A 13496-nucleotide genomic window follows, 5' to 3' on the forward strand; every position below is an offset into this window, starting at 1 on the left:
GCTTTTAAATCCAGGCTGAATACGCCCCAATTTTAGTCCCACATACCCTGACAAGAGCTGCTGAACATTCGTGTACATTACCATTTTGTTACTTGGCTGCACAACAGTACTAGTGTGACAATAATTCTGAACTATTTCCGAACTGCCACATTTATATTTTTCAATTTGATATCCTGCTGTGGTGTCGTGTCACTGCTATATTTTCTTTTTCACAGAAGCAACTACAAATATACTTGGGTTTTATGACCCAGGCCATCAGTACTGGGGCTACGTCGGAATTTACATTCTACAACCATGGACCTCCAGGGCTTTAGATTTTCCAGTGATGTTGTTTATTGGAGTTTTTGTGTTTTTCTCCTCTCCTGTCAGTTTGCTGTTTATCAGGTATAATGTTAATGGACTTGCATTGTCATGATTTGCTTAATACTAAGCAAATATGAAATTGCTCTGGTAAACCATATGTCATTTACATATACAAGCAAAAATGTGGGGTTAAACTATTTTTGCTATTGCATTACGGCTCTAAGGTTTTGCAAAATCACTAAGTCTGTACTCTTTGAAGAACAAACAACAAAAATAAACTGCAAATGAAGGTGAAATAAAACAACTTACCCATATTGCAAGATTTACTCGCTTCCCGCCAATGTTCAATTTCTTTGTTAAGAACGATGCCTGCAGAAGAAAGAAACCCTGTTATTTTTCTATTTCCTATGTACCAATCATTATGACCAAATCACATAAAACATACCATACTGTATACCTTCCTCAACACACATTTCCAATAGAGGTTTGCAATTATGAAATTGTAAAATTATAATCCTGCCCCTGAACCACTGCTATAAAAAGTGTCATGCCATAAAATTTCAAAGTTATGTGAAAAACATAATTACATAATAGAAGTTTCCAAATCCCCTAACTGTTCCCTCCTCCCCAGGGCTGAGGAGTCAGAGTCATGGAGTTGGAAGCAATTACTGAGTTACTGGAGACTCCAACTCTGACAAAATGTAAATTGTAATATAATGTGTTAAATTTTTCAATTTCACATATGGTGATTCAATAAAAATACTTATTTCTTCTACAATTTGATAAAATATAGCTTCTTTTTCAGTTTTATCAGTTTATCTTTATGTTTATTGTTACTCAGGGTTTGTAAGCAAAGGCAACATTCCTACAATGTTTAAACCCAAACTGTAAAAGGTTGTGGGGTTTAAAATAGCCCAATTATTCACACTGGTAGTGATGAGGTGCTTTGTGTCTTGTATGCTGTGTGCTTTCAATCAATATAGTATATATCTATACTAATAAAAGGCAAAGGACTGACTGACTGACTGACTCACTCACTGACTCACTCACTGACTCATTCACTCACTCACTCACTCTCCAACTTCCCGTGTGGGTAGAAGGCTGAAATTTGGCAGGCTCATTCCTTACAGCTTTCTTACAAAAGTTGGGCAGGTTTCATTTCGAAATTCTACGCCTAATGGTCATAACTGGAAGGTATTTTCTCCATTAACTGTAATGGAGTTGAGTTGGAAAGACGTGGGGCGAAGTTTCGTGTGACATCATCACGCCTCCCACGTAATCACGTGAACTGACTGTCAACGCAGTGCATAGAAAACCAGGAAGACCTCCAAAAAGCGCTTAAGAAAACATGCATTATATAATTGAGAAGGCAGCGAAACAATAAGAAGCGAGCGAGTGACATATACTACCATATTCATGAGTGATGCTACCTCGGAAAGAAAGCAAGGTGTAAACCTAAACTTTAAATTAAGTTCATAGACAGGCTACCGCTGCGTTTCACATGCCCACAGGTAATGCGGGATACAAGTTTAATGAGAGGACGCAGGATATAAACGAGAGTTTTGATCACTTTGTAACTAAGTTAAAATTGTAGGTGAAGGGGTGTGCTTATGCAAATTCCGAGAGACTGTGTTTGTGGGGATTGACGGTTAAGGGGTGGGGAGTCACGCCATCATCTCCCTCCCATTCATCTCATTTCGCTCTGAGCTGAGCTCACGGCTAACGCCGTCTTCCGAAGCAACTTCGTCAGACTGCCACCAAATACTCACAGAAAAATCCACAAGTTAATACACACGCTGTCTAGAGTTTCTCCACACTGAATCCTCCAGGCACTACTTACAAAAGGTCACATTGACAATCGTGTTACGTTATTTTTAAAATCTTTTCTTTTCTTAGCACAAGCACAGCTGAGAAGCTTCGATGCTCCATAACGCGTTGAAAAATAATGCATTTAATCACACTTTGCATTACAAGCAAAGGGAGCTTTTGTCAATGCATGATTTCCTGGTACACCGATTACATTGATCAGCGCATCCCGATTCATTTTACCCTCGCACCACCTTAGTTTGAGATGAAGTATGAAAAAATATGAGGTTAACACAGAAAAACAGATCACCAATTCAAGCTTTATGAATAATCGATTCGCCATCAATAATTGTTTTGGTAAAGCCATCCTCCTTCCATTTTATAATTTTTCCGCCACTAGCTATGATTAAATGGACGGTAAAAAAGTAAGAGCAAAGCGAGGGTGACTTATTTAGGCAGGCATATATATGACAGCAACACTCATGACAATGTCAATCATGTTACGTTATTATTAAAATGTTTCCTTTTCTTTTCATTACTTCTTTACACACTACTTCTCCAAGTAGGGTATTTTGCTATATATATATATATATATATATATATATATATATATATATATATATATATATATATATATATATATATATATATATATATATATATATATATATATATATATATATATATATATATATATATATATATATATATATATATATATATATATATGACCTCCTAAAGAGCGCTGAGACTTTTGATATCATGAACGTGTGTACAAAAGGGGTCTCCTGCCCAGCAAAAGTCGAGCTGCCGGCGCGCATGCATAGCTGTGCAGGCCTTTGAGACGCTGACTGCGCTTCTGCCTTAAGTCAAAGTGAGCACTTTTAATTTTTTTCATCCTCCCTCTGCGCTATAGTCCAGACAAATGCAAACACGGGACCCCTTTTCTACACCACGGCAAAATAATATTAAGGCGATTCACACTTTCTTTGCACGTATACGATTATGAGGTCCTCACCTGGATTATGAAGACACGCACGCGAGTGGAGGACTGACAGTGCCATCACAGCTGATTAATGGCAGGGACGCCTCACCAGTCTACACAAGACCCACCGCGACTGTCCCCAAAAAGGCTTATCATAACGTCAGCGAACACATCTCTCTATACTATATAAAAGAAAAAGGCAACTTTCCTTTCTTTACACCTTTTTTCCTTTAATCCCAAACCAAAGCCTTTCCCTCTTAACACTGCAGAGGACACAAAACTAATTTTCTTTAAATGCCGGTAAGGCACATTACCAGAGGCAATAAATTTGAACGCTCACATAGAAAAATGTAATTTCAATGTACCTGTACTTTTAAAACGTTAATGTTTTACTGTTTAATAACTTATAGACTATAATTTATTATTTTTCCCTTGCACTCAGTGACCAAACCTATACACACATATATACACATACAAACATACACACAAGTATATGTATGTGTATATACACACACACACACACACACATATATATATAATTTGTGTGTGTGTACATATATATGTATGTATGTATGTATGTATGTATATGACAGCAGCAATCCAAGCTGTGAGAAAACAGTAAAAAGGAGGCGTATCAGACGTCGTGGTACATTTTCTGATGCAGCTACCGAAAACAACTTTGTGACGCTGCCGCCAAATACACAAAACAATTACTTTGATAATCATGTTACATTATTTTAAAATGTTTCCTTTTCTTTTCATAACTTCTTTAACACATGACATTGCTGCGAAGCTGGTATTTTGCTATATATATATATATATATATATATATATATATATATATATATAATAAAAGGCAAAGCCCTCACTCACTCACTCACTCATCACTAATTCTCCAACTTCCCGTGTAGGTAGAAGGCTGAAATTTGGCAGGCTTATTCCTTACAGCTTACTTACAAAAGTTGGGCAGGTTTCATTTCGAAATTCTAGGTCATAACTGGAAGCTATTTTTCCCCATATAATGTAATGGAGTCTTGAGTTGGAGATGGCCGTGGGGGGAGTTTCGTGACATCATCACACCTCCTACGTAAGTACGAGAGAACAAGGAAGAACTCCAAACAGCGATGAGCACAAAACGCCATTTCACAATTGAGAAGGCAGAAAAACATTATGAAGCAAATGATGCATACAAGCATATTCATAAGTACAGCTACTGCGAAACAAAGCACGGCGTGAACCGTAAGTTTATATTAAATTAAGTTCATAGACAGGCTGCCACTAGCGCTTGTAATTTAGTGCCTGCCCATATAAGGCCGCCCATCAGCGCAATCCAGTACAAACACTGCCGGTAAATATTCACGGGTGAAGGACTGTGCTTATGCAGAGGAAGATGAGATGGTCAGGGTGGTGTTTGGCACAAACTCATTGAAACTGCGAGAGAAACTTTTAAGTGCCGGGTCTTAGCTGACATTACACGAGATGGCACCAGTACAGCTGGGAACCTTCGATGCAAGAACACCAAGCTGCTCACGGAACTGACGCAATGCACAGACAAAAGCAACAGTTCCAAAGAGTGCTGAACAAAACCGAATTACACAATTGAGAAGGCAGCAAAAAATATGAAGCGCCTTATACATACAATCATATTCATAAGTGCAGCTACTGCGAAACAAAGCACACGGTGGAAAAAGTGAATGTCCTGCTAAAGGAAGACAGTGAAAAAAACCGTGCATGCAGTTTGTCACATCACAGATAAAAGGAAGACGAGCTGTTTATTGATGCAGTAAGGAACTAATCGATGAATGAAACCTCTTATCTTTACAACGATTGACAAACACGGAATGTAACTTGAACACATCCTACAAATACGAGCCTGATTGAAAGAAATAATGATAATCAAATCCTTGATGACAGCAACATTCAATAACACTCACAAAACAATTACTGTATATTGACAATCATGTTACGCTATTTTTAAAATGTTCCCTTTTCTTTTCATAACTTCTACTTCTCCACTGTACACGGGTATATATATATAAATGTATATATATACCCGATCTACAATACATACTTTAGCATAGACAAGCCACACGCTGTGGCAATTGTAGAGTCTTCGCTCTAACGCCGACATTCGAGGTTCGATTCCCGAGAGGGGTGTACTGACTATGTACGCTGCTACCCGATTCATTTTACCTTCGATCTCCTTGGTTTGGGACGATGAAAAATATTAGGTTAACGCAGAATCATGTTACGCTATTTTTAAAATTTTCCCTTTCTTAGCACAAGCACAGCTGAGAAGCTTCGATGCATGTACTCCATAACGCGCTAAAAATAACGATTTAATCACACTTTCAATTCCAAGCAAACGGAACTTTTGTCAATGCATGATTTCCTGGTACATCCATTACACTGATGCACACATCACAGCTACAAAAATGTTAGAGTCGGAATAAAGCGCGCTCCTACGACTGATCATTTCGACTACCCGAGCTAAGCCTTGATAAAAGCATGGTTTTGTGCACACTGAAAAGCAAGCAAAATTAGATGCATTACAGAAAGCGGACTTTGTGGCTCTTACTGGGGATCATTGGACTTCCGTGACCGTTAGTAATTCTAAATACATCTAATTACAAAATGTTCAATGATCACACTGTTTTAGCCTAATGTACAAAATAATTTTGGCTAATGTTACTCAGAGTTTAAAGAGTAAGCTGGTCAAATTACCTTTTATGTTTCTGACTTATTTTTTAAGAAGAAAACTGCACTTTATGTTGAAATTTTGGTTATTATTATTTAAAGACAATACTATTCTGAAAATGTACTTAAAGTACTTAAACTACCACTTTATTTTTAAGTCTGCCCAATTTTAACCAGGGATGATATTTTTGTTTCTGTTTTGAATTCAAATGCAGTTTAAAGCTTTTTTTCAGAAATTAAAACAGCTTCAGTTTACAATATTCATGTCCATGTCTATTATTTGATTCTGTCGCCACTAAAACCGCTTTTAAATTAAAAAAAAAACATTTGCATTTGGGGCAAATTTACATGTGTGATTACATATGATTAATCAAGATTAATTCTTACACAGCCTCTAATTAATTTTTTTAATCGAGTCCCCCTATATATATATATATATATATATATATATATATATATATATATATATATATATATATATATATATATATATATATATATATATATATATATATATATGTGTATATATATATATGTGTGTGTGTATATATGTGAATATGCCAGCAACACTCATGACAATGACAAAACAATTACATTGTCAATCATGTTACGCTATTATTAAAATGTTTTCTTTTTACTTCTCGCTGCCAATCGCAGGTATTTTATATATATATATATATATATATATATATATATATATATATATATATATATATATATATATATATATATATATATATATATATATATATATATATATATATATATATATGACAACAACACTCATATCAATGACAAAACAATTACATTAACAATCATCTTACTGCTTATTTTTAAAATGTTTCCTTTTCTTTTTCGTACCTTCTTTAACACACTACTTCTCCGCTGCCAAGCGCGGGTAATCTGCTAGTCTATACTAATAAAAGGCAAGGGACTGACTGACTCACTCACTCACTCACTGACTCATCATTAATTCTCCAACTTCCCGTGTAGGTAGAAGGCTGAAATTTGGCAGGCTCATTCCTTACAGCTTACTTAAAAAAGTTAGGCAGGTTTCATTTCGAAATTCTACGCGTAATGGTCATAACTAGAACCTACTTATGTACATATATACCGGCCATAGCCTGCTGCTCAGTCGCCGTGTGAGGCGGAGTTGCGTCCCTCATCGTCACGCCTCCCACGTAATTGAGTGTCTGCCTGTATAAGGCCGTCCCGTCAGCGGCAATCCAATAGAAACACTCTGCTGCTAAATATTCGCGGGTGAAGGACTGTGCTTATGCAAACGAAGATGAGATGGTCAGGGTGGTGTTTGGCACAAACTCAGCGAGACTGCGAGAGAAACTTTTAAGTATCTTTACAACGGTTGACAAACACGGAATGTAACTTGAGCACAACACATCCTCCAAAAACGAACCTGATTGAAAGAAATAATGATAATCAAATCCTTGTTATATATAACAAATCGTGAATAAAAACTGAATGCAATGATGTGGAAGTGCCAACTTCTAATATTTTATTCAGAATAGAACATAAATCACGGAACAAAAGTTTAAACTGAGAAAATGTATCATTTTAAGGGAAAAATAGGTTGATTCAGAATTTCATGGTGTCAACAAATCCCAAAAAAGTTGGGACAAGGCCATTTTCACCACTGTGTGGCATCTCCCCTTCTTATTACAACACTCAACAGACGTCTGGGGACCGAGGAGACCAGTTTCTCAAGTTTAGAAATAGGAATGCTCTCTCATTCTTGTTTAAGACAGGCCTCTAACTGTTCAATCGTCTTGGGCCTTCTTTGTCGCACCTTCCTCTTTATGATGCGCCAAATGTTCTCTATAGGTGAAAGATCTGGACTGCAGACTGGCCATTTCAGTACCCGGATCCTTCTCCTACGCAGCCATGATGTTGTGATTGATGAAGAATGTGGTCTGGCATTATCTTGTTGAAAAATGCAGGGTCTTCCCTGAAAGAGATGACGTCTGGGTGGGAGCATATGTTGTTCTAGAACCTGAATATATTTTTCTGCATTGATGGTGCCTTTCCAGACATGCAAGCTGCCCATGCCACACACACTCATGCAACCCCATACCATCAGAGATGCAGGCTTCTGAACTGAGCGTTGATAACAACTTGGGTTGTCCTTGTCCTCTTTGGTCCGGATGACATGGCGCCCCAGATTTCCAAAAAGAACTTGAATCGTGACTGCCTGACCACAGAACAGTCTTCCATTTTGCCACACTCCATTTTAAATGATCCCTGGCCCAGTGACAACACCTGAGCTTGTGGATCTTGCTTAGAAATGGCTTCTTCTTTGCACTGTAGAGTTTCAGCTGGCAACGGCGGATGGCACGGTGGATTGTGTTCACTGACAATGGTTTCTGGAAGTATTCCTGAGCCCATTCTGTGATTTCCTTTACAGTAGCATTCCTGTTTGTGGTGCAGTGTCGTTTAAGGGCCCGGAGATCACGGGCATCCAGTATGGTTTTACGCCTTGACCCTTACGCGACAGAGATTGTTCCAGATTCTCTGAATCTTCGGATGATGTTATGCACAGTTGATGATGATAGATGCAAAGTCTTTGCAATTTTTCGCTGGGTAACACCTTTCTGATATTGCTCCACTATCTTTCTGCGCAACATTGTGGGAATTGGTGATCCTCTACCCATCTTGGCTTCTGAGAGACACTGCCACTCTGAGAAGCTCTTTTTATACCCAATCATGTTGCCAATTGACCTAATTAGTGTTAATTGGTCTTCCAGCTCTTTGTTATGCTCAAATTTACTTTTTCCAGCCTCTTATTGCTACTTGTCCCAACTTTTTTGGGATTTGTTGACACCGTGAAATTTTGAATCCACATATTTTTCCTTTAAAATGACACATTAACTCGGATTAAACGTTTGATCTGTCATCTACGTTCTATTACAAATAAAATATTGACATTTGCCATCTCCACATCATTGCATTCAGTTTTTATTCACAATTTGTTTAGTGTCCCAACTTTTTTGGAATCCGGTTGTGTGTGTGTGTGTGTGTGTGTGTGTGTGTGTGTGCGTGTATATATACCCACTGTATTTACTCGTGTACCACGCGCACCCTAATTTTTACAAAGAAAATCGCGAATATCGTTTGCCCCATGTACGACACGTGTTGTGATTGTATAGGAAGCGTTTAGAGGGAGACAGAGCGCGAGTGAGAGAGCGCGCAAGTGCGCGAGCAAGCGAGAGAGAGAGAGAGAGAGCGCGCAAGTGCGCGAGCAAGTGAGAGAGAGAGAGCGCGAGAGAGAGAGCATGCAAGTGCGCGAGCAAGCGAGAGAAAGAGAGAGAGAGAGAGAGCGCGAGTGCACAAGCAAGTGAGAGAGCACTACAGAATTACATTTCCTCGTGTATGACACACACCTGATTTTCTAATGCTGATTTTTGTAAAAAAATGTGCGTGTGGTACACACGTAAATACGGTATATTAGTCTAATTACAAAAAGAAGAGTTGGAGGTACCGGACACTGGAGAGTCTCAGAGTCAAATGTTTTATGTACTGACTCCATAACCTGTCACTCCCTACCAAACACTGGAACACTGTGTACCAACATCCCATCCAAACTAATGGTGGAGCTGCTTTTGGCACTATTTTAAAATAATGGCAAGTTTTACTTATTCACCGTGGCACCTACAAAACTCTCTCTCAAGTTTAGGATTAAAGCAATCATGAAGTGTATGAATCCTGTGGCAGAACATGAACATCCCCTACTCGGACAGTGACACTTAGCAATCATTATGTTGCAAAACGCAGTACAAAGTTGTGTAAATGACTGGATTTTCAAGAACAGCAATAATGTTAGTCATATGTTCTTGGAAAATATTAACTAATCAATTTGTATTCTGCCAATTTTCTTTAAATGAGTTATTAATTAGACCCTCACAAATTCATAAAAATGTAAAATCTTTGTTAGTATTATATTATCACCAACTGTTTTCAGACACAAGTACAGTGGCTTTTTTGACACTGATCAGCAGAAAAAGATTATTCAATGTCAATATGAAAACAGATCTCTGCAAAGTGATCTAAATTAATTACAAACACAAAATAAAGCCTGTGTGCCTGCACGGGTTTTCATGTATTCTGTGTGTGTGTGTGTGTGTGTGTGTGTGTGTGTGTTAGGGTAACTGGCAGCTAAACTGGTTGTGAGTGAACGAGCATCAGTTTCCCACAGCTCTCAAATGGATGAAACGTTACACTGACACAACAGTCATTTATAAAAGGAATTGTAAAACTCAAAGTCGTAGTTGCAACACTGGCAGAGTGAAAGCTGCACATTTGCAAGACAAATGACAGGGTGAGGGGATTGCAGCTACCACAGAAGTGTGGGTGATTAAGAAAGAGTAAGATTACAAACTGCTTTTCACAATTATAAGAAGCACTTCCTTTACAGTTGCCATCACTACTCTGGTTTAGAAAAGTTGGACAGGCTTTAATTTCTGCTAAAAAAGCCCCACACACACAGTTTAAAGCACACTCAAGATTAGCACAATTTAAAGCTTTAAGTGATCCTTGCTTCTCATAAAATATTAAGCCACTGCATCAAAAATGAAAAAGAAAACACAATGCAAAAAAATCCAGTAGAAATCCAGTAGGGCAGACCAGTGTAGTCCTCTGCTGGCTATAGTACTGGAGTGCAGAATTACAGGTTTACACAAACTAGTAGGCAAACAAACTCTTGATTTTTACCTTGCATACCTAAACCAAGTGTTGCAAACAAAATCATGCAAGGAGCAAATAAACATAAATGTTAAAACTAGCAGAAGCTACGCGACTAAAGCAAGTCATTTGACATCCTTAGAACAGTGTCTGTCAATTCAGATTATCTTTTAATGGGAGAAGACCATTCCAAAGCTTAGGTAACATAGACTAAAAAAATGCACAGTTAGTCAGTCACCCTTTATTTTAAACCTAGTTGACACTAATGCATTTCTTTCTTTCTTTTTTTTTCTTTTATTTTGGCCTTCCATCCATACTGAAACATATTTTTTGAGCACTTAAAGTAAATATTTTCCAAAACATTCTCGTAAACGATTAAATCTGTAAATACATCTCCTCAAATAGCAGTGTGGATAGGGAGAACAGAGTTTTTCCAAAATGCCAATGAATGATTGCTATGACATCAAGCAGCAGCTGAAACACTGCGACAATAATGTCCTTTAATTTCCACCTAGGGACAAATAAAGTTTTAGCTATGATCTTGTCTTTACTGGCAGATCAGTCCTCTCCTGACTTCATAGAACTAGTTGACCTTTATTACACCATGATACATTTTAATATTTTGCTATATTTCAAATTTGACAGGACTCCCAGTCCAGATTTTTGTGACACTGGCTACCTTAAACTTGCATGTAATCTTTAAAAGCTGTTGTACAGAGGCCGCTTAGTGACTAGATGAACAAGCAAACTCGATGGACTGATTGATTTCCTCTCATCTATCAAATTTCTTATGTTATGCCTTTCAAAACAAAGTACAGTAGTCTCCTGTTTAGCATTTTCTTCAGACACTCTGTTTTTTCTATGTTTTTAGTATTTCAATTTACTTTACATCTGCTCTATAAACAGTACTTTTGGCTATCAAATGCACATGGCCAATATGAAATATTTACTCATTTTGGCTGTTTCAGTATTGATGACAAACTTTCAGTAATTGATCTGAAAACATTAATATGGATAGAAAACTTTTGAAACAAAAACTATGTTGTTGTAGTAAATTAACCTGCATTAGTGTGGACTAACTAGAATCTCACTGGTAACCAGTATAGAGATGTTAGCACTGGAGTAACATGCTCACTACACTTAAGGCATGTTCACACTCCTAATCCGTTTGCTTTGTTCTAAACCAGTGGTGTTTCATTATTTTATTTCAATTTCCAGTTAGCTCACTTGTGGTTCAAACTGTGAACTTTCAAACGAGCTAAACATATCAGTAAACATCCTATTGGCGTGACATGGCCTTCTTTCATTGGGCAGAAATATTTCCCCTCCCAGGAAAAAAATATCCCTGCTGCATTTTCTATAAGACTGGTTATGCACTACTAAAGTTTATGTGCTGAAGGACACATTTCAAACAGCTGACTGTACAACACAAGACCTGCTGATGACATACACTGATGGGCTTCAGTTTTGTTAAAATCTATATATATAATTCACTAAGGCAAGACACCCATGGAAAACACACCGGAAGGGGCGTGGATTCACTAAGCCGCCAACAAGCAAGACACCTATGGTGCACGCAGGGAGGAGCCACGCCCACCAACTCCAAGACTACTGGATACGACGACAACTCACAGAGCCACGCCCACCAATTCATTTTTTATTCGTCTGTCGTAGAGGCCTCATGTACCTCCGAGCCACCTTGACTGTTCATAGAGGCATGTTTCTCGCGGAGATGAGTCACCATATGCAGCGTGTAAAACGGTTTGCAAGGGGTATCCCATGGGATCCTTAAAACAATCCTTTACAACTGAGGTTAAAGCACAATGAAGTAAGCAGTCTTTAAAGCAGTCTTTTCAGTTACGACGCACGACCTCGTGCACCATAGCAAACTGTTTTACACGCTACATACAGCAATCAAACATGCATCTTCTTCACTCAGACAATTATAAGTTGCTCTCTCCAGAGTTCCATCTTTTCATTCACTTTCTGTTGTATCCTCAAACCCTCCCTTTTTAGACAACTGTGTCTTTCCAGAAGTGTTCAACCATCAATAAATAATTATGCGGCGTTTGTTAAGCCGCAAGTTCACTATTTTGTTAATGAAGTAAGCAGTCTTTAAAAAATTTTCGATTACGACGTACGACCACGTACACCATAGCAAACTGTTTTACACGCTACATAAAGCTATTCGCATCCGCGACAAACATGCGTCTTCTTAGATGCTCCTGCAGGAACATGGAAGACGTTTTCCTGCCCACCAACACTCCTTTTTCACTGGCCGGCGTCTACCCTCGCCTCTAGGCATTCACACTGCCTGCCCATTTGCCCGGACGCATAAACTCACCGACCACCCAGTTAGTCCCTTTCGTCTGTTGTAAGAGTCCACATGCATGTCTGAGCCATGCGGCGTTTGTTATGCTGTGGGTTCACTACTGTGTTGTATTTTGCTCTCTCCAGAGGTCCATCTTTTCATTCACTTACTGTTGTATTCTCACACCAACTCGTTTTAGACAACCGTGTCTTTCCATTGAGCGTGTGTCTACCCGGCGCAGAGAGGCGTGGGTAAGCCCTTGAACCCCATTCAGGCTGCAAACCATGGAATTCCCACTAAGTGCGACTCATACGCTCCCACTGGTTACGTCCCTACCCTTCGTACATACCCCACCTCGCTAGTACAGTGGCCAGGTGTCTTGGTGGATTATATATAGAAAAGCAGCCAAAACCGCACAGAGCAATGAAAAGTCTACGTGAGTCACAGGTGCATCTGGACTATGTAAAGACGACAACGACTCAAGTGACGAGTTGGAGGTGGGCACATGAGCGGGCAGTGCATACTGAACAAGAAATCAGCAGACTAGCATGACGGAGAGAGCTGAATGGACATCCTTCTCCTCTCCTCCCGTACCACACCCCGCGTCTGGGCGCCGTGCACCCCCATCCCCTCTGTCTGGCAGGAGAAGGCGCGATGGAGATCCGCCAGTTTTCAGTCACGGACGATTGTGTGTTGCTTCGT

General features: G+C 38.8%; 1 protein-coding gene across 1 annotated transcript in view; it reads right to left on the reverse strand.

Moving 5' to 3' along the window:
* The window catches only part of rab21 (RAB21, member RAS oncogene family), an 86041-nt gene that overhangs the window by 35002 nt on the left and 37543 nt on the right, over positions 1-13496 (reverse strand). The window contains exon 2 of the mRNA XM_039761919.1: positions 613-672. Coding sequence (XP_039617853.1) covers positions 613-672 — 60 coding nt within the window. The remainder of the gene's footprint in view (positions 1-612; positions 673-13496) is intronic.

Source organism: Polypterus senegalus, chromosome 8, assembly GCF_016835505.1.
Source record: "Polypterus senegalus isolate Bchr_013 chromosome 8, ASM1683550v1, whole genome shotgun sequence".
NCBI lineage: Eukaryota > Metazoa > Chordata > Cladistia > Polypteriformes > Polypteridae > Polypterus > Polypterus senegalus.